Genomic DNA, 23,377 nt, shown 5'->3' with positions numbered 1-23,377 from the left:
AGTAAGATCATGCAATAAAATCTGTTCAGTTATGTTAGTCACTTGAAAGTGAAAAAGTGAATGTCGTGACATTTGTCAAGTATGGTAACCCATACTCGAAATTGGTGCTCTGCATTTAACCCATCCAAGTGCACACACACAGCAGTGAGAAGTGAACACACTGTGAACACACACCCGGAGCAGTAGGCAGCTATATATCCAGCGACCGGGGAGCAACTGGGGGTTCAGTGCCTTGCTCAAGGACACTTCAGCCATGAGTATTGAGGGTGGAAGAGAGCGCTGTTCATTCACTCCCCACCCACCTACAACTCCTGCCAGCACCAAGACTCAAACCTGCGACCTTCTGGTTACAAGTCCAAATCTCTAACCATTAGGCCACAGCTGCCACTTCATCTTCTTCCTGCTGTTTGTTTGTCTGCACGTCTTTTACTAGTAAAAGAGTTCACATGACAAGGTATTGACTGATTTGAATATCACATTAAAATCTGATATTTCAGGAAATGTAGGAAAAGGTAACACAACCAGCTTCTCATTTCTTATTTGTGCGTCCTCATTTCCACCCCAATTAGGACCAGTGTTGCAAGATTGGGTGTACGATTTCCACCCCAAAAGCATACCAAAACCTGCCCAAAACTTTAACTGCCAAAATAATGTGGTAGAATTTTATTGATATGTTAATCAAGATTAATAAAGACCATTTTTTAAAAAAAAAATCTCCTTTAACTATAATAATGATGATAAAATAAAATAAATACATTTCCCAGGAAACCTAATCAAAACAGTGCAAACGCATTAAAGAGAATTATATATATATATATATATGTTTATGCTTAGAAACTATCTCACAGTGGAAATCAAAAAATTCATCTGAAATCATCTGAAAAACACTTGCATCATTTTCAGTCTCAACAGTTTTTTTTTTTTGTGCATACACCACGACAGCCATAAATGTGTCATTTATTGATACATATTGTATGATAATGCGACAGCAAACTATTAACAACAACAACATGCTCAAGTCGTTTGTGAAGTTCATTGTAGAACACAATGCAGAAGTTTGCACAATCAAAACTGTTTGTACACCAGTCCAGTCTGGACGGTTTGAGAGATGTCCTGATGCTGGAGTAGTATAGGAGTGTAGTCTCATTCAGTTTCACTTTTGATTGAATCATTCAACTCTGATCGGATTTCAGTTACAGTATAATCCAATCGGATTATTTTTACAAAGTGTCTTCTTCTTTGAGTTGTCTCTCACCACATGCACAAGCTATGGAAGTAATTTAATGCCAGATGTTTTTGAAATAAAAACGCTTGTGTGTGTTAAAGATACAAAATTTGTGTATAATTCAAAAATATAAAAATAAACATAAAAGAAGTTTATGAAAATGAAGAGGAAAAAGAAAAAAAAATTAACAGTACTTGCATTTTACATTTTTATCCATTGTATCTTTAGGGCTTGCATTTTATAGGCTGAAATTCAACATATATTTAAGCTATGAATATTTAATTTAAACACATTTTACATACATTTTTTATTATTTAACATCTTAAATTTTGTGTTCATTTGCATTAACTTTAGTGACATTTTTTTTACACAATGCTTCATGAATTTATTAATAACAAAATAAGTCTTAATTTTGAAATAGGTTACTGATTGCATTTGAAGCAAGATGGTTTGTCTCCAATCACAGCAGTGATGCTGATTAAAGATACAATGTGCAGCATGTTGTGATCTTGAAATAAAATCTGGAATATACACCATTCTTTCAGCATCCCTAACCAGCTGTACCAAGAAACCTTGTTTCCTCATTTGAAGAAGAACCTACAGCTCAGCTTTAAACTGATGTGCACAACTCACAACTACAGAAGAGACATATTATATATTATATTATACATTTCCCCCCAAACTTATGTAGTAGTGATTGGGGAAATTAAGCTTTTCAAAGCTTTGAAGCAACTGAACAAAAAGGATTCACTGTTGCGAAGCGTTCAAAACGCCACTCGCTCTTCCACTCGAAAAAATGAGCTTGTGATCTCCACACCAGCTAATTTAATGTTCTGGAAAGCACCTATTGAACACCATCAAGAGATGTCGTGAGAGGCGTAGCCACATCAGTGGAACTATATTTAATTTAAGAATTGTTGGTTGTCCCTTGTCATAGTTCTTTTTTTTAATTATGACATACAAGTTTAACATTTGCAAACATAGAACATCAGAATCATTTCTAAGGCAATACAATGCAAAACAAGTTCGAAGATTAGTAACATATGTTCATTCTAAATAGTATAGCGCCTGTCTGTGGCATCGTTATATAGTGATGTCACTGTATCTTCAGCCCGCACCCGCTTAAAACGCTCCGTCTGCACTGGGTGTGTCCAGCATCCAAAACAGTGGGACCCCAGGCTGTTATATATGGACACTGTCAGGGATGACATTAGGGTTGCATGCTGCGTGCTAGTTGACTGCCAACAGGATTCCAGTGTTAAAATAAATACACACTAATTGTTTCCCTGCATATTTTCAGCATTTAAAACACCTTTGATTTGACATCTGGGATGGGGGTCACCAACATCTCCATTCATGTTGTTCCATTTACATATTACTTTATAATTGTCTTTTTAATTTTACTATCAGTGTATTTATTTGCTTATTTATCTATTTTTGTATGTGTGCTTGTTATGTTGTGTGCTGTATTTTCTATCTCACGAGATGATATTTTGAAGCATTCATTTTCCATTATTTTTCGCTTGGTAGAATAAGATGTAGAATTTATGCTGGTCAGATGACTAACACAAGTAAGATCATGCAATAAAATCGTTCAGTTATGTTAGTCACTTGAAAGTGAAAAAGTGAATGTCGTGACATTTGTCAAGTATGGTAACCCATACTCGAAATTGGTGCTCTGCACTTTAACCCATCCAAGTGCACACACACACAGCAGTGAGAAGTGAACACACTGTGAACACACACCCGGAGCAGTAGGCAGCTATATATCAGCGACCGGGGAGCAAAACGGGGGTTCAGTGCCTTGCTCAAGGGCACTTCGCCATGAGTATTGAGGGTGGAAGAGAGCGCTGTTCATTCACTCCCCACCCACCTACAACTCTCTGCCAGCACCCAAGACTCAAACCTGCGACCTTCTGGTACAAGTCCAAACTCTAACCATTAGGCCACAGCTGCCACTTCATCTTCTTCCTGCTGTTTGTTTGTCTGCACGTCTTTTACTAGTAAAAGAGTTCACATGACAAGGTATTGACTGATTTGAATATCACATTAAAATCTGATATTTCCGGAAAATGTAGGAAAAAGGTAACACACAGCTTCTCATTTCTTATTATGGCGTCCTCATTCCACCCCAATTAGGAACCAGTTTGTTGGCAAGATTGGGTTGTAGATTTCACTACCAAAACCTGCCCAGCCAAATAATGTTCAGAAATTTTGATTGTATGTGCCCAAAAAACCATTTTTTGAAAAAAAAAAACTCCTTTAACCATTTCCAAGGAACCTAATCAAAACAGTTCAGACATTTTAAGAGATTATGTAATCTGGATATAAATTAAAGCTTGGGGTACTATTTCACAGTGGAAAAAAATCTCCTTAACTATACTGCCCAAACACTTGCAATAAACTAAATACATCAACAGTGGTTTTGAATTTTTTGATAGCAAACAGTCAAGACCGCCATAAAGAGACATTTATTGATATATATAGGTTTAACCTAATGCGACGATAACTATCTAACAACAACACAGTCCAAAAATTCTGTTCTGAAGTTCATCTGAAGAAACCAATGCAGAATTTTCAGTCCACATATTTTTTGTTTTTACATTTACCGTCTCCAGACGGAAATGTGTCATTTCCTGATGCCTATTGTATGATAAATGCGACAGCAACATTCAGTCCAACAACTTTTCAAGTGTTGTGTGCAGTACATTGATCGAACAGCAGTTGCAAGTTTGCATCAATCAAAAACTATTTGTACAAAGTCCAGTTGGAGGTTTGAGAGTTGTCCTCACCAACATGCACAAGTAGTATGGAGTGTATGTCATGCCAATGCAGTTTTTGGCACTTTCAAAACGCTTGTGTTCACACCAGTGTGTCTGGACGTTAGAGACAGGGGTTATATATATCTAGTATAGGTATATAGTATTCAGTTGCACTTTTGATATATCATCAACTAGTCGGATTTCATTACAGTCTAATTCGGATTATTTTTAAAACAGTTCGTTTCCTTGAGTTGTCTCGTCACACATGCACAAGCCTATGGAAAGTAACTTTAATGCCAGATGTTTTTGAAATAAAAACGCTTGTGTGTGTGTGTGTGTGTGTGTGTGTGTATAATTTATATATATAATCTATATATATAGATCTATTATAATATATATATATATACTATTATATATATTATATAACAAGTACTGATTTTACATTTTTATCCATCGTATCTTTAGGGCTTGCATTTTATAGGCTGAAATCAACATAATTTAAGCTTATGCACTATTTAATTTAAACACATTTTTACATACATTTTTTTATTTCATTTAACATCTTAAAATTTTGTGTTCATTTGCATTAACTTTAGTGACCATATTTTTTTACACAATGCTACATGAATTTATTAATAACAAAATAAGTCCCTTAATTTTGAAATAGGTTACTGATTGCATTTGAAGCAAGATGGTTTGTCTCCAATCACAGCAGTGATGCTGATGAACGATACAATGTGCAGCATGTTGTGATCTTGAAATAAAGATCTGGAATATACACCATTCTTTCAGCATCCCTAACCAGCTGTACCAAGAAACCTTGTTTCCTCATTTGAAGAAGAACCTACAGCTCAGCTTTAAACTGATGTGCACAACTCAAAACAACTACATAAGACGACATATTATGTAGTATTTATATTATACATTTCTCCCCACTGTTGGAACTTATCGCTGGTAGTAGTGATTGGTAGATGCAAATTAAGCGCCCAAAAACAGTTTTCAACCCACTGCTTTGAAGCAACTGAACAAATCATCTAATATCTTTGGCCAAAGGATTCAGGCTGCCCTTGTTTTGAAGCGTTAACCATTGGAATTTCAAAAAAAAAAACGCCACTCGCATGGTGACTCCGTGGTCAGAATAGTGTAGAGCAAACAAAACTCTGAAAACTATACGCTATAAACGCCCCAAAAACAGCTTTGATAAAAACCCACAATGATTATGTTTTACTACAAAACAATAAAGTAAAACCTAACAAATTCAACTGACTAATCGTCCATCCCTCAGCTAATATCATTATTAATAAGCGTATATTATGTGTGAGTTTGAAACTGCAATCAGTTTTCAGGGACTTGCTTGTTGTTGTACTATGGTATGGCAATTAAATAATTATGAAATAAATGTGAATGGAGTGAATGGCTCAGCTAAATTAACAATTGGCATAAAAAAAAACAACAAACGCCACTACACATCCATCAGATATTCAAAGTGAACAAAAACCGGAATGACAAACTTACTGCAATCGTGGAAAATATGACGTAGGCAATTGGTGAGAAAGACTCGTAAATCCCTGCTTAAATGTATATGAGCACCTGAAAAAGGGAAGGCGGGGACGATTATTTGACCTCTTCAGTTCTGGCGGGGTTGCCATGTTGTCATACAAACTACACACAAGGTCGGGAAGCAATTAGGGTGGAAAATGAAAACATTTTCCATACCCCTGGGAGACCAGATTCATTAACGCAAACATTTCAGACCTGACTTTTACAAAAAACCACTCTGTAAAAATAAATAACAATAACAGCTGTCAGAGTCTGGACAATTGCATAAAAGAAGGTCAGAATGATAAATTTTTAGCTAAAGACTTAACTTGGAAAATGTGCAAAGAATAATCTGTCTGATCATAATAAAAAAAAAAGAGTGAATCAATGATTAAAAGAATATAAGGATCTTTTGCACTACAAATCAAACAATAATCCCAGAAGAAACAGTTTAGATGGTTCTCCTTCCAGGGACAATTTCTAACATGTACTTATTCTTTGGGTCAACTGAACCAAGAGGTTACTCTGTCTAACTAACCCTCGCAGTTTTACTGAGATATGACAGGGAGAACATATTAAAACACCGCTCGTCCATCCCTAACTCAGCAAATTAATACACCTTTTTAATTTACTTTATTTTATTTTATATTTTATAATATAATATATATATATATAGATATATTCGTATAATGTTTCCTAAGCTCCCCCAGGATGTGACAAGAGATTCAGTAGCTGCTTGGGAGGTATCAAAAATGTTCAATTGAAAAATGATGCTTCAGATATTTAAAGAATTATGCATCATACTGGACAGTTTTTTCAAATTGTACTCAAACATGTTTCGTTGAGTTTCATATATGCTTTTTGTAAATTGTCATTTTTAATCAAAGAGCAAAAGATGCCAATGAATTTTCTTCAACTTGTCGGAGGTTTAAAAACATGCAGCACTTAAATAAATTCCAATAATGAAACTCCAAATAAAAGGCTTAAATGTGATGGAAAACATAAGCATGTGAATGGCTCAGGTCGTCCTACCTCTTTCGTCAGTTAAATTAACAAACTTTAAGCAGATGAATACGCTTTTTTTTTTGCACTCATTTATCTGACACTGTGTTTGCTTTTAGTGTGCGGATTAACTTCACAGACAAGACAGTTGATCATCTATCTGATTTTAGGCTCCACATGATGGCCCTCTGTAATCAGAATTCAAAGTTCTGTCACACACAACACACACACACACACACACACACACACATGGAATATAGATAATTACGCTCTATGTCGCCTCTGAAATTTACAGACTAAATGAAAAACAAGGAAGCTCTAACGGAAAAAAGGAACGGCAAGGCACCGGAAAACGGAATCAAGGAACGGAAGGACAGGAAAGAAAGGGAAAGGAGGATAGGTGGCCAACGATGGTACCCACCTACTAAGAATTTGGGCTCATGCATTTAACCCATCCAAGTACATACACACAGACACCGTGAACACAAAATACGCAAGTCAAAGAACAGAAAAAAAGAATAGATGATTTAATAACAATTTTAATTATATTATTTATTTCTGTAACCCTTTTAACTTTATACGTTGATGTAAATTCTTATGACGTGAGTGTTTTAAGGGCTGTGCGTGCTGAACATTCGAGTCTCATTCCACCATGGAGGGCGGGAGTTGCCATGGAAACGGGGCGCCAACACAACAATAGTCTATCAAACTACGTCCGTAGCATCTTACCTGTTTAAGCGAGGGAGGTAAATTAGGCTAATCCTAGACCAGGGATAGGCAACTTCGGTCCTGGAGGGCACTGTTACTGCAGAGTTTAGCTACAACCTAATTAAACACACCTGAACAAGGCCATTCAGTGTTTTCGGGATATAACTAGATAGATACAGGCAGGTGAGTTTTTTATGAGGCGCCAGAAGCTAAACTCTGTCAGGATAAGAGTGGCCCTCCAAGGACTGAGTTGCCTATCCCTGCCCTAGACAAGTGGCTCTCCCACCCCATTGCTCCATGGAAGCTACTGTCCCTTGCAACTTTCAAGCTCCAACCCCAATCAACAACCCACCTGAACCAGCTAATCAAGGTGTTCAGGGGCGCACTTGATATTACTTCAGGAGCGTTGGAGCAGGTTTGAACTGAAAGTCTGCAGGATGGTAGCTCTCCAGGAGCGGGGTTAGAGACCCTGCCATAGACTGAACTCTTTATGAAAGTTTGCGGGATTTTAATTACAACTTCATGTGGTAGATTGAGAGCATTTGGACAGTTCTGTAAAGATTTAGAAAAAGTTGCTGGTTAGGTTTTTTCAATGGGTGTATTGGAAATTGGCTTAATTTATTAACCTAACGTTTAAACAAAACTGCTACTGTTAATTCGTTGACGTCACTTACATCATCAGCACAACAATAAACTGAACATCAGTTCAAGTTTGATCTCTCATGGTAAACAATAATTGACAAAAACCTATTGATTATTCAGGAGCAAAATAAATAAATAAACCCTCAGCAACGCAGGAAGCTCCACACAGAGATTCTCAAAATCTCTTGAAGGGAGCCCTAGGATGGAGAAAGAACCACAGGTGAACTGGGAAAGCTAATTAAAATTTTACTGGACGTAAAAATGCGTTGCCTAGAATATATACCCGTTACACCACGTCTCGGCGGCTAGTGCTACGCCGGGGACTAAACCTACATCTTACGCCTCGTCAGAGAGTAGGTGTGTAAGTGAAATGTCATGATTTGCTCGGGTGCGCACATTATTTCATTTTTAGGTTTTACATCTGTTATCGTTATATTTCTTACAGACAGACGAGACTTACCAGGGAACTGTAATGTTTATGGTCTTTTCAGGCAGGATAATGTACATGAATGCGAAGCTCTGTGTAGACTATAGCTTACCACACTGTCGACAATAATTAATTGAATAACAAAATATATTTCTGCACAGCATGTATATTTATGCAGTAAAATATTAACATATGACCTGGGATTATTAAAGAAGACCATTGACATCTTGTTTTTTAGGACAGTGTAAATGCTTGGAATTTTTAATGTTTTTAATTCCATTCATGATTTGTAGCGTGCCTACCATCCAATAATCAGAATAGGTTTTTTTGGTGCTTTTTGTTACTTTTAATCAGAATAAATGATCAGCCTTTCAAATGCTGCTTTTAAATATTTTCACAAAATACAAACGTGTTTTTTTTTTTTTTCAGCCACAGGATGCGACGCCAGTAAAACACAAAGGTCACGGTATCAGTCCATTTCACCTAGGAAAAGACTAGATATTCAGAGCTATAAAAAATATCCTAGAGAGAAGCATTGTATTATAGTTTATTATATTTTACTTTAACCTATGATGAAATCTGTCATAGGATGTGTGCAGTGAGACGTTGAGATATAAACACGCGGAGTGTTCTCCATGATCAGGGCACGTGGCCTTACAAGTATCTACTACTGTCGTTATGATGTCATACAGAGCAGTTCCAATTCAATTCTAAATATAGTAGTTTGCGACATTGCGGTGTGACATGGTTCTCAGCTATATCTAAACTGAAAAAACGGGAGAATTAAAGCCCCAGGCATGAGCTTTACAACCAGCTTGTGTTAAATCCAGGTGGTCTAGTGGGCAATACCCGAGATCTGAGCGACCTCCTTTCTAGACATTTCCAAAAACAAGTGATACCATATGGCTTAGATAAGTTAACCTACAAAAAATAATACCATTGTTAGAATTCAGTCAACAAATATTTGATGTTTTTCTGAAAAGACTCGCATTAAAAAAAGCCTCATTCAAAAGGCGCATAAATAATAAAAGTTTTTTTTTTTTTAAAATCAGCTAAAATATCAACTGTTCCCCGGTGTAACAATTGTAGCCATTGCTTCGCACCTGGTCGGACATGCACCAGGCTCTGGCTCCCGGCGGCAATCCTCACAGCTCGTCGCTCGTCTGGCTGATGGCTCGTTGGGCATGGACAGGACTCTGGTTCTCCATCAGCATGTAGGAGCTCAGGTTATGCTCTGTGCTGCGGGGTGAGGATGGGTTGTGGCTCTGGGTCCTGTGCAGTATCCAACGTGTCAGAATGGAATCGCGAAAAGATACATTTTGGTCTTAATGGCGCATTGTCTTTCCTTCCAGTCTGACGTGAGTGCTATGCTGTGGCCGAGTTGACGCGAAACACTTTTTAGACATTTCCAAAAAACAGTGACCATATGGCTAGTAAGTTAACCTCAAATATGTTTACACTATTGTTTCTTCAGTAAGATATTATTTATGTTTTTTGAAAAGAATATCTTATGTCACCAGGCTTGTTACTTCAAAATCACTTTCCCCTGGTGTGAACCATTGTGAAGTTCTCAACCATGGTCTGCTCAGGCTCTGGCGGCCGGGGGCCACCTCAGCTCTGTCGCTCTATGGCCGATTGACTCGTTGGTTCATGGCAGGCTGCATCCATAGCAGCTCAGACGTATGCGCTGCTGGGGTGAGGATCGGTGTTGCTCTGGGTCGCACGTTAGTCATGTTGAATCAGGAAGTATCAAGCATCGAAGATACATTTGAACAGCATGTCTTCTCTTCACGGTCGTTGGGGCGACTGCTGTGACAACGTACGATGCGGCTGATTGTGATGTTGTTATTGCGACAAAACAAGCTCATGATAACAAATCCGAAGAGAAGACATGCCTTTTTTTTTTTTTTTGACCAAAATGTATTGGATGCTTCAACAAATTCTAACTGACCCTCTGATGTCACATGGACTACTTTGATGATGTTTTTTATTACCTTTCTGGACATGGACAGTATACCCGTACATACATTTACAATGGAGGGACAGAAGCTCTCGGACTAAATCTAAAATATCTTTAAACTGTGGTTCCGAAGATGAACGGAGGTTTTACGGGTTTGGAACGACATGAGGGTGAGTCATTATGACATAATTTTCATTTTTCAGTGAACTAACCCTTTAACATATTGGAATGCCTTGTCCAGCCGGATATGAGAAATAAACATAAACCCCATTATAAACGTGATGTAAACATGATTTCTAATCGTGTCCTCTTTTGGAAGGCTAAACAAAGTAGTTTTGCTTTCTCAACGAAACCGTGTCACACAACCACGGCCTTGAGTATAGTGAGACCCGGCCCACTTGAGAGAACAGAGATGGGCAGCTCATAGGTGGATTCTACCAAGGAGCGTATCTTGTGCTTGCAGCAACCACATGTGGTGACCCCAGGCTGGACCCCAGACTCCGCGTCGTCCATGGTGAAAGTCGATTCGGCGAACCACAGTGCAAAGTTGATGTATTTCCTCCCATCACGGATCAGCTGCAGGCATGACGAAGCGGATATCATCCTCTTTTGGAAGCCCAAACAAAGCAGTTTTCGCTTTCACAGTGAAACACAGCGTCTATACGACATAATGGCGGCAGCAACAACAACAATACTACAACGAGAATAAAAGGTACACCTTCTTTCTTTTGCATGAACATTTGGGCGGTGTTATGCAAATCTTCCCACATATTTACGTAGATATGTGGGGTGTGTTAGAACGAGTCGTATTAGGAGGCGGGGACGAGGCTTAACTTTTATAAAGAAGATTTGAGACTTTAGTCTTTGCAACTTTACGTATCTTCTTTATGCACCAAGAGCTTGTAACACTCCAAAGAGAAAGGAAAATTTTAAATCGCATCATATGACCCCTTTAAAATGTCAAATTAATATTTACTTATCAGGCAAGTGGCTGCATGATAAGCAGGACAGTTATGCAGTGTAGTCTTTATCACCCTGCAAAGGTTTCTTTTGCAAAATAATCTGCTGACTGTACACTATCCCTCAGTCTGGGAACCACTGGAGTAGGTGATTTGTGCTCTATTAGTTTGGTCTGTTAAGATGCTCTGTGTTTGATTACTAATGCCTGTGTAGCACGGCGTTGCTCACAGAGGACAAAAACATTCAGCCTCAACTCTTTATCGTCATTTGTGGTAACATTTGCAAAGCGTTCCAAATTGAACAAAACTATATAAATGCAAAAAAAAAAAAATTAGAATAATAAAATTTAACGTTATTCTACGTTATTTTATTAGAATGCATTATTTGTTTTCTGTGCCTTTCTGAAAACCCATTTGAAACTCTCCTCTTATTTTTATTTTTTTTAATATAGGCCTATGTTATATGAACAGAACCGTGCTATTTCAAACATACTGAAATACTTCATACATGGACCAAAGGCGGAGCGGTGTTTCTGATACCAGTGAGCGAGGAGTGGAGCGGGAGTGGGAAATGGTCAGCCCGGAGTAGAGAGATTATTAAATGATCATAGCGCGCAGTGGAAATTATTGACGCTCCACTCCGCCGGACACCGCCACACAAATGTGGCTTTTGATTACTTTTAATGACTGTCCTTCTGCAGGGTTTAACACAAAGTAACAGCTCACTACCAGTTACTAAGATACTGTAACAGTCCTGTCACAAGTAATTCCAGTTGCATTTTCACCAATAAATTTCTTAAATTATCATTTCACTATGTTCTGGCTGTAAATGGATAATATATTGGTTCCAATGTTGGGCAAGTTATTCTGAAAATGTAATCAAAATTACTGATTATTCCTTTTAAAAGTAATCACATTTCTAAAGTAATTAGTTTGCATTACTAGTTACATTACTTTTTTCTTTAATTCACTTATATTAAACTTTGAAACTTTTATTAACAATATGACATAAGGAAAATGTTTTATCCGCATTCTAACAAAAATAAATAAATAAATAAGTAAATAAATAACGGTCTTTGGATTTTCCCTTTCTTTATAACGATCGTAGTTTGTGGTTCATTATTAGCTTATAATTATTAAAACACATAAGACTTAAAATAGTACAATGGCAAATTTGTAGTTCAATGTTTTATTCATTTATTTATTTCAAATGAAAACAGCTACAATAATGACAAACTCACTTAGCCTATATTAAAGGAAGAAATTCAACTTTTATTAACAAAAGGTGCGCTTTTGGATCAGTATCTCGCATCACTCTCTTCAGGTGACCAACCAAACCCTGTTTTAGCCTAAATAGAAACTCTGCATACGCTTGCACCTGTTAATTGTTTATATTTTATATTAGTTTATGTTGCTTTTGTGCAATAGATGAATAACAATTTATTTTATTTAGATATTTTATTGTTTAGATATTTCTACTTTGCGGGAGTCACGTGAATCATTTTTATTTTTTCCCGCATCCCGCACACACACACGAGTCTCTGCTCTCACCTATCAAGTCTTGTCCCGCGCCACACTATGTTGTGTCGGGTCTCGCGGAAGCAGGTCCCTAATTCACTTGTACTTGACTCGACAGAGCATGTGCTACATCCACTTTACAATCTCTAGATTATAAAACACTGTACTTTGTCAGCAATGTAACACGGTAGTAACGTATAGAGACCTCTGCTTGTAACTATACTCTAAATACTTTTTTGAAAATTATAACGCGTTAAATTTCTCCGTTACTATAAAAGTAGTCAAAAATACAGTAATGCGTTTACTGCCCAACATTGATTGGTTCACAGCAGTTTAATCTTCCTTAGGCTTTTCCATGAATGTTAATCAAACAATAGAACACAGAGAAAAAAACACTTTTGTAGCTTTAACAGATTTATTAGATTTTATTTATACAGTGAATATGCAGTATTGTTTTACAATTGATTTTTCAATTTCTGTACCTGAATACAGTCAGAATTACCTGAAGAATATAAAGCAGTTTATTTCATTTTGTATAATTTTTCTATTATATTTATCTGTTTGTAATTTGGGTTTCTTGTATTCTTGTATCAGGGCACAGGAAATCGATTTATGGTGCAAATATTCTAATACACGAGTACGCTTAATAGAAGAATTTAGGCCATTCACATTCACTGATAAGATATTCAGAACCTGCATTGTGTGTTTGCAATGTCAAGATTATGTCTACCTGAAGAGAAATACAATCAATGCCATACTGCCAGTGACATGTAAACGTTAGTATGTATCCTAGATACCAATCCACCTCAATGTGTAATCCTTTTAAAAGAAAACCAAAATAAATAAGAGTATTGATGTCTGTTGAAGGGCATAGAAAAAAAGAAAAAGGAACGACAAACAACTATGTACAAAAAAAAAAAAGCAGACCGCACATTACCGTGATTGAGGTCTGCATAAACAAAAGAAACACGTTGATGCATGACCAGTCCACTTCAATGCAAGACATGTCCTGAAAAGGCCCACTGAGCCAAAAGCTTAGAGATCCAGCCTCTCCATTAGCCCAAAAAATAGTAGTAAATAAAAAATAATAAAATAAGTTATTATTATTTACCAGTCAGCGGACGTGCTGACAGGTACAAGATTCCAAAAAGAAATGAACAAGTGTCCATGTCCACCTTGTTGTTGTCTTCTTCAGGGCAGTTAGGATCACCACAGAGCTCATCTTGTTGAACTGAAAGGATGGAGGAAGTAACTGTTGCCCTTCCGCTGCTTTGTAGCGCTGCAGAATACGTCTTCTGTGACAGTGAAGTAACAAAATCCTCCACCTTCTGAGGGGAGTCAAACATCATCTGCTCACCTTTGTGCTGTACTTTAGTTACTGCTGGGTATGTGAGGAAGGGCCGGAGACCGAGGGCTGTCATCTTCTTCAAAACTGGATTAAAGCTCTGTCTCTTGGAAGTTGTGGCAGGACTAAAGTTGGGGAAAAAAATAGTAGCGTGACATTGTCCTGCTATAGCTATACCGTTAGTTATAGCCACATCCAGGTCCTCTCTGTAGATGGCGGAATCTTTTAATTCTTTTTTTTTTTGGCGATTGTTCAATCTGTTTTTCCCGAACGTCCTTGACTACTGAGGTACTCATAGTGGGCTAGGTAAAGAGTTGTTCACAATTTACTGACAGGATATATATAATTTTCTGACAAAGTGTGAGCAGAAAGAAGGACTATGCGTGCATTGCTGCCAAAGGGTCACGTGATCTTCCATGACATCATTGTTTTCACAAAATATACAGATTAGCTGTACACACGAAAAATGCAAAGATGTCATTTTCAGATTTATCCACTCTGGGACCCGGTTAAAAAAAAAAAAAAATACATTTCACTCTCCCAAAAGCCGGATCCGCCTGGATGAAACACATATACCATACAAAATATTTACATATACAGCTAAATGTGTCTCTGTGTGTATGGGGCCTTACTGTGATTGTTTTTTTTGTATGACTGTGTAGAACAGATGACTGAATGAAACGCTTCCCACGTACAGTGTAGTGATACGATTCCTCTCAGGTGTGGATACTCTCATGTCTTTTCAGACTTGATGAATCACTATATCTCTTGTCACAGTGTGAACACTTATAATGTTTCTCTCCAGTGTGGACCCTCTCATGTCTTTTCAGACTTGATGAATCAATATATCTCTTGTCACAGTGTGAACACTTATAATGTTTCTCTCCAGTGTGGATCCTCTCATGTCTTTTCAGACTTGATGAATCACTATATCTCTTATCACAGTGTGTACACTTATAAGGTTTCTCTCCAGTGTGAATCCTCTCATGTGTTTTCAGATGTGATGAAACAATGAATCTCTTGTCACAGTGTGAACACTTATAAAGTTTCTCTCCAGTGTGGATCCTCTCATGTGTTTTTAGCTTAGCAACTGATTAAATCTCTTGTCACATGAGAACACTTATAAGGTTCTCCCAGTTGGATCCTCTCTGTGTTTTCAGATTTGCTGAATACTGAATCTCTTGTCACAGTGTGAACACTTATAAGGTCTCTCTCCATTGTGGATCCTCTCATGTGATTTCAGACATGATGAATCACTGAATCTCTTGTCACAGTGTGAACATTTATAAGGTTTCTCTCCAGTGTGGATCCTCTCATGTGTTTTCAGATATGCTAAACGATTGAATCTCTTGTCACAGTGTGAACACTTATAAGGTTTCTCTCCAGTGTGGATCCTCATGTGTTTTCAGACTTGATGAATCTATATCTCTTGTCACAGTGTGAACACTTGTAAGGTTTCTCTCCAGTGTGGATCCTCTCATGTGTTTTCAGATATGCTAAACGATTGAATCTCTTGTCACAGTGTGAACACTTATAAGGTTTCTCTCCAGTGTGGATCCTCTCATGTGTTTTCAGACTTGATGAATTACTATATCTCTTGTCACAGTGTGAACACTTGTAAGGTTTCTCTCCAGAGTGGATCCTCTCATGTGTTTTCAGATTTGCTGATTGATTGAATCTCTTGTCACAGTGTGAACACTTATAAAGTTTCTCTCCAGTGTGGATCCTCTTGTGTGTTTTCAGATTTGCTGATTGATTAAATCTCTGGTCACAGTGTGAACATTTATAAGGTCTCTCTCCATTGTGGATCCTCTCATGTGATTTCAGACATGATGAATCACTGAATCTCTGGTCACAGTGTGAACATTTATAAGGTTTCTCTCCAGTGTGGATCCTCTTGTGTGTTTTCAGATTTGCTGATTGATTAAATCTCTGGTCACAGTGTGAACATTTATAAGGTCTCTCTCCATTGTGGATCCTCTCATGTGATTTCAGACATGATGAATCACTGAATCTCTTGTCACAGTGTGAACATTTATAAGGTTTTTCTCCAGTGTGGATCCTCTGGTGCAGTTTTAAACTGCTCGCTGAACTAAAAGTCTTTTCACACTCAAAGCACATGTACTCTCTCACACCAGTATGTATTTTCTGATGTTCTTTCAAACTCTGTAGATGCAAAAAACTCTTACCACACAAATGACATGAATGTGGCTTCTCCTTTGCATGAACTTCATAGTGTTTCTTCAGAACTGAAGCCCATAAAAACATTTTACCGCATTGATCACATGTGTACAGTTTCTCTCCAGTGTGGATGTTCATGTGTCTCTTAAGGTTTGCTGATTGTTTGAAACTCTTCCCGCACTGATCACAAGTGAAAGGTTTCTCTCCAGTATGAATTCTCATGTGACGGTCAAAACTTGTTTGTGTGTGAAACTCTTTCCACACTGAGCACAGGTGAAAGTTTTCTTGACTCTTTTTTTCTTTAAATCTTTCTGTTTGGTTTGAGACCAACTCAAAGGTTTTCCTCCAGTTTTGACATGATTTTTCTCCTCAACTTCACTTGATTCTTCATTCTCCTCTTTCTCGTCAATGAACTCTGAAATAAAAGTAAAAATTATTTATTTTTGGTAACTTGTTTAAAGCTGAGAAAAGTGAACATAAAAGTGACCCCATTCAATGTTTAAATGTTTAACGTCTGTAAATACACAATTGAATTTTTTTGCCTCAGATTTAATGGGGACAACTCAGTAAACATAAAATTTACACAATGTTATTTTTTTGAATGCCCTCTACACATTGTGAAGCATCGTTGTTGGTTTTTGAGCTGTATAAAACAAGAAATATAAAAATTTTACTAGGGCTGTGACGGTGGCAGACTTTTACCATTTTTTTTCTTATATTTAGATATTTTATATACATAGGGCCAATCTATCTACATATATATATATATATATATATATATATATATATATATATATATATATATATATATATATGGATATATATATATGGATATATATATAAGGGATATGCCGGTATCAGATTTTCCTGTTTCGATTAATTGATAATGCTTTTATCACGGTATACGGTATTATCATGGTATTGATATTTAGTTTCAAAAAAGTGGTCATAATACAGTATAACAGGTTATAAAACTTTTTTCTTCAAAAATAACTGAACATTTAAATACAAAGCAATACAGAAAAATATATAAAGTGCAAAAGAACTATAAAGACCCATAGGTATCACTTTACAATAAGACCTCATTAGTTAATCTTAGTTAATGCATTAACATTCACAATGAGCAATAGCTACATTTGCTACAGAAGTTATTCATCTTTGTTAAAGTCTTAGTTCATATTAGCTTGTTAAATAACACAGTTTGCAACTTTCAGTTTTACCAACATGATATTAAATATTGGAATACCTAAGATGAATGAATGTTCAGAAAGAATTTTTTCATTGGCAGTTTGTTAACTAATGAATTAACTGATGTTAACTAATGAAGCCCTAATGTAAAGTGTGAACGAACAATAAAGAAACACAACACTTTCAAACAATATGTAGGGCATGTTGTAGTCCAGATTAAAATGAAAAAAAAAGTTTGAAAATAAGTAGCCTATCAAGTCTAAATATTTACGTATTTGGCGCTGTGATAAACACCGTAGCAAATACACAAATCTGAATGGCTATTTAAAATTATTTAAATACATTTTGCAGCTGTTTTATTTATGGGGTCTCCAGGGTAACGGCTGCATTTTCTGCAGTTTAGCGCCATTTGCTGTCAGAGAGTGAATGTGCTTTCTCTCACGTGCTCCCCCATGTGCTTCTCATGCGTGCTTGTTTACATCAGAGCGCACACGCGTCTTTCAAGCAGCATACAGTGGTGTTGTGCATTTTGACCAGTTGATGGAAACAGAATTCTTAAAATGTATTTCAAATTCTGAATAATTTGTAATATATAATTATTCACTGTATTTAGACGTGCCCATGATAACAATATTGTGCATATTCATTACCGAGATATTTTACATTACACATTTCTCTCAAATACTGTTCACAAATCTGTCTAAATCTGTGTCAGTGAGCACTTCTCCTTTGCCGAGATACACCATCCACCTCACAGGTGTGGCATATCAAGATACTGATTAGACAGCATGATTATTGCACAGCTGTGCCTTAGGCTGGCCACAATAAAAGGCCACTTTAAAATGTGCAGTTTAACTGTATTGGGGGGTCCGGTGGGAGTCTGAAAACCAGTCAGTATCTGGTGTGACCACCATTTGCCTCACGCCATGCAACATATCTACTTCACATAGAGTTGATCAGGTTTTTGATTGAGGCATGTGGAATATTGGTCCACTCCTCTTCAATGGCTGTGCGAAGTTGCTGGATATTGGCAGGAACTGGAATACGCCGTCATATACGCCAATCCAGAGCATCCCAAACATGCTCAATAGGTGACATGTCTGGTGAGTATGCTGGCCATTAATGAACTGGGTTGTTTCCAGCTTGCAGGAATTGTGTACCTATCCTTACAACATGGGGCCGTGCATTATCATGCTGCAACATGAGGTGATGGTCGTGGATGACTGGCACAACAGTGGGCCTCAGGATCTTGACACGGTATCTCTGTGCATTCAAAATGCCATCAATAAAATGCACCTGTGTTCGTTGTCCATAACATACGCCTGCCCATACCATAACCCCACCACCACCATGGGCCACTCAATCCACAACGTTGACATCAGCAAACCGTTCACCCAAACGACGCCATACACGCTGTCTGCCATCTGCTCTGTACGGTGAAAACTGGGATTCATCCGTGAAGAGAACACCTCTCCAAAGTGCCAGACGCCATCGAATGTGAGTATTTGCCCACTCAGGTCGGTTACGATGACGAACTGCAGTCAGGTCGAGACCCCGATGAGAACGAGAAGCATGCAGATGAGCTTCCCTGAGACGGTTTCTGACAGTTTTGTGCTGAAATTCTTTGGTTATTTAAACCGATTGCTGCAGCAGCTGTCTGGGTGGCTGGTCTCAGGCAATCTTGGAGGTGAAGATGCTGGATGTGGTCTACACGTGGTCTGCAGTTGTGAGTCCGGTTGCATGTACTGCAAAATTCTCTGAAACGCCTTTGGATACGGCTTATGTTAGAGAAATTAACATTCAATTCACGGGAAACAGCTCTGGTGGACATTTCTGCAGTCAGCATGCCAATTGCACACTCCCTCAAAACTTGCAACATCTGTGGCATTGTGCTGTGTGATAAAACTGCACATTTTAGAGTGGCCCTATTATTGTGGCCAGGCTAAGGCACACCTGTGCAATAATCATGCTGTCTAATCAACATCTTGATATGCCACACCTGTGAGGTGGATGGATTATCTCGGCAAAGGAGAAGTGCTCACTAACATAGATTTAGACAGATTTGTGAACAATATTTGAGAGAAATAGTCCTTTTGTGTACATAGAAAAAGTCTCATCAAACACACAAAAAAATTATACATATATAAATATATACATATATATACACAAAAAAAAAAAAAAAAACATATATATATATATATATATATATATATATACACACACACACACACATAAACATACACAGGTGCATCTCGATAAATTAGAATGTCGTGGAAAAGTTGATTTCAGTAATTCAACTCAAATTGTGAAACTCATGTATTAAATAAATTCAACGCACACAGACTGAAGTAGTTTAACTCTTTGGTTCTTTTAATTGTGATGATTTTGGCTCACATTTAACACAACCCACCAATTCACTATCTCAACAAATTAGAATATGGTGACATGCCAATCAGCTTATCCACTCAAAACTAGAGGTTGACCGATATTGGATTTTACCGATACCGATAGCTAGGTTGGACCACACTGGCCGATACCGATTAATTAACCAATAGTTTTTAAAATGGATACTGAAAAAAAAAGAAAAGAAAAAAAAAACCAAAATAGTGCTTTATTTACAAAAAAAGTAGTAGAAGTAATTATAATAATTTAGTGCTGTCAAATGATTAATCACGATTAATCGCATCCAAAATAAAAGTTTTGTTTACATAATATATGCGTGTATGCTGTGTATATTTATTATGTGTATATAAATACAAACACATGCATGTATATATTTAAGAAGAATATGTTGTTTATATATTAAATATATTTATATATAATATAAAATATAAGAATATAAATATATAAATGTATATACATGTAAATATTTTTCTAAATATATACTTTATGTGTGTGTATTTATATATACATAATAAATATACACTGTACACATACATATATTATGTAAACAAAACTTTTATTTTGGATGCGATTAATCGCGATTAATCATTTGACAGCCCTATAATAATTATAATAATAATAACAGTAATAGTAATAGGGCCCTATGAAATCTGTTTCATTTTTTCCTAAATACCATTTTATTTATTTCCAAATTCTGTTATTTAATTTTTCTGGGTTCTGTTTTTTTTTTCCATTTTAATTTTACTCCACTCCTTTTTAATAGTTAAATTAAAGTTTATTAATCACAAAGTAAGTCTAATTAAATAAAATCATGAGACTTACACATTTTCAAATCAGTTTAATAAAAGTTTAACAAAAATTACATAATTGGGGCATTTTGCAGCATTATGGTTAAGAATAATCGATTATCTATTGTTAATTTTAACGACGATCAATCATGGAAATAATCGAAATTTTACATCCCTAATGCTAACCCATACTCAGAATTGGTGCTCTGCATTTAATCCATCCAAGTGCACACACACAGCAGTGAGAAGTGAACACACCGTGAACACACACCCGGAGCAGTGGGCAGCTATATATCCAGCGCCTGGGGAGCAACTGGGGGTTCAGTGCCTTACTCAAGGTCACTTCAGCCATGGTTATTGAGGGTGGAAGAGAGCGCTGTTCATTCACTCATCACCCACCAACACACAACTCCTGCCAGCACCTAGATTCGAACCTGCAACCTTCGGGTTACAAGTCCAACTCTCTAACCATTAGGCCACAGCTGCCCCAAATTAGCTTCTACTCCAGAGCAGGGTCTAACCAGCACAACTCGTACTACCCTTGACGTAAATATACACTGATTGGCCAAAAGCGTACAAAAATGTCCTCACCCACCATGATTTAAAAAGCTGTGTAAACATACTATAAACATTGTGTCAACTTATTTCGCAAGTATGGAGAACAGCAATAGATGGACAGACGCTGAAGTGCTGCACTTGTAGCAAATGTATCACTACCATTTGTGGTTGGAGAATATTTCCGTTCTTTCAATTGTTTTAAGTATACATCGACATTCCATGTCCATTATTGTGAAACCCGCTAGACACAACAAAAACACAGCTCCGATCACAGCGTCCCCCATCCTCCTTTGTTGTTCTTTGTTTTTGTTGATGAACGCTGTGCAAAAATGACGTCGCTGTCGACCAGCTCACGTCACTTCCTAGTACACACTGTCGGTGCGAATGCAACGCTTTAAATGGTACTGGGAAATAGTTCACATAAAAGCATCCCAGTACTTTAGTTCCAGAACTAAATGTACAGTACTAAAGCAGTGTGAAAGGCTCCATATACACCTAGGATGCTTTGAGAGTGAGTAAAACATGGGCTAATTTTCATTTTTGGGTGAACTAACCCTTTAATATCTTTCTTGCACTGAACATAAAAGAAGATGCTTTGAAGAATGTGGATAACCAAACAGTAACTGGTGCACATTTGATAGTAGGAAAAAAATACTATGGAAGTCTGTTCAACTTGTTATACACATTTTTCAACATCATAACATCATAATATTGTTTTATGTGAATAAGTGAACAGGATGATTTTCACATCATTTTTGTAGCATAAACTAAAAAAAACTAACTAGTTTTCTAATATTTTTGTAATCTATGTTTTCTTTTCATTTATTATACAATTAACAAAAGCAAAAAATGACCTCTAACACTAGCTGGCTCTATTCTTTTTCTATTCTATCAGTTTTCTTTTTATTTATTATATTCTTTAAAAAGCCATTGCTATGTGTACTGCGTTAAGATAACTGAGACTTGTTATAGCACTTGTATATCATTGTTCTTTTGTTGATTTTGAATGCTCCCATTGTCCCCATTTGTAAGTCGCTTTGAATAAAAGCATCTGCTAAATGACTTAATGTAAAAAGTCTTGTGAACAAATGTTCTGTATGTGTATCATGGCCTTATTTCAGTGACTTAAAAAATGTAATTTTTCACTATGCACACACAAACTTTGTTTTCTTAAAAACACAAAAATGTAGGCTACATCCATGCTGCTCACATATTATTGTTGCACAGATTGTGCCGATTACAGTGTAATCATACTTAAGGCATTAATGTATTTTTAAAGATATAAATATATACATATATACACATATATATATATATAAATAAAAAAAAATACACATAAATGTCAGGGAATGTCAAAACTTCTCCAGGGCCCAAAAACACCCAGAGAACTAAAACGTTTTTAAGCTTAATGTAACGTTACCACAAACAGTCAAGGAGGAATGAAGAATAAATACCAACCTCCTTGTTCCTCGTGTTTTATTCTCCAGGTTTCTGGTTCCTCGTGTTTTATTCCCCTGGTGTTAACGTTACCAGGTTTCTCAAGGAGGAATGAAGTGTTAAATTCCAACCTCCTCTGGTTCCTCGTGTTTTATTCCCCTGGTTTCTGGTTCCTCGTGTTTTATTCTCCGGGTTTCTGGTTCCTCGTTTTTTGTTCTCCAGGTTTCTGGTTCCTCGTTTTTTGTTCTCCAGGTTTCTGGTTCCTCGTTTTTTGTTCTCCAGGTTTCTGGTTCCTCGTTTTTTGTTCTCCAGGTTTCTGGTTCCTCTTGTTTTATTCCCCTGGTTTCTGGTTCCTCGTGTTTTATTCCGCAGGTTTCTGGTTCCTCGTGTTTTATTCCGCAGGTTTCTGGTTCCTCGTGTTTTATTCCGCAGGTTTCTGTTTCTTCGTGTTTTATTCTCCAGGTTTCTGGTTCCTCGTGTTTTATTCCGCAGGTTTCTGTTTCTTCGTGTTTTATTCTCCAGGTTTCTGGTTCCTCGTGTTTTATTCTCCAGGTTTCTAGTTCACTCGTGTTCTCTTCACTCTCCTCTTTAACAAACACCATCTTCACAGCAGCAGATCTCAGTTCAGACGATAATATCCCTGCTTGCTTTAAAACCTAGTCTCGACTGTGAGGATGGGAATATTACAGGTAAGCCTGTTTACTGAGCTGACTCAAAAACTGTATTTTCTCTTAT

At 37.0% G+C, this 23,377-nt stretch overlaps 1 protein-coding gene and 1 pseudogene across 1 annotated transcript; both read right to left on the bottom strand.

Annotated features, from left to right (window-relative positions):
- Window positions 1-23,377, bottom strand: part of LOC122136721 — a 690,060-nt pseudogene that overhangs the window by 109,768 nt on the left and 556,915 nt on the right.
- On the bottom strand, window positions 14,557-22,724 carry LOC122136722 (zinc finger protein 845-like). Its single transcript, XM_042721229.1, is given in 4 exon segments — window positions 14,557-15,177; window positions 15,261-15,494; window positions 15,497-16,683; window positions 22,664-22,724. Coding segments are annotated over 3 exon segments (1,602 nt in total). The 5' UTR covers window positions 16,491-16,683; window positions 22,664-22,724; the 3' UTR covers window positions 14,557-14,803.

This window comes from Cyprinus carpio, chromosome B3, assembly GCF_018340385.1.
Source record: "Cyprinus carpio isolate SPL01 chromosome B3, ASM1834038v1, whole genome shotgun sequence".
In the NCBI taxonomy this organism is placed as follows: Eukaryota; Metazoa; Chordata; class Actinopteri; order Cypriniformes; family Cyprinidae; genus Cyprinus; species Cyprinus carpio.
This window is presented reverse-complemented; position numbering and strand designations above follow the sequence as displayed.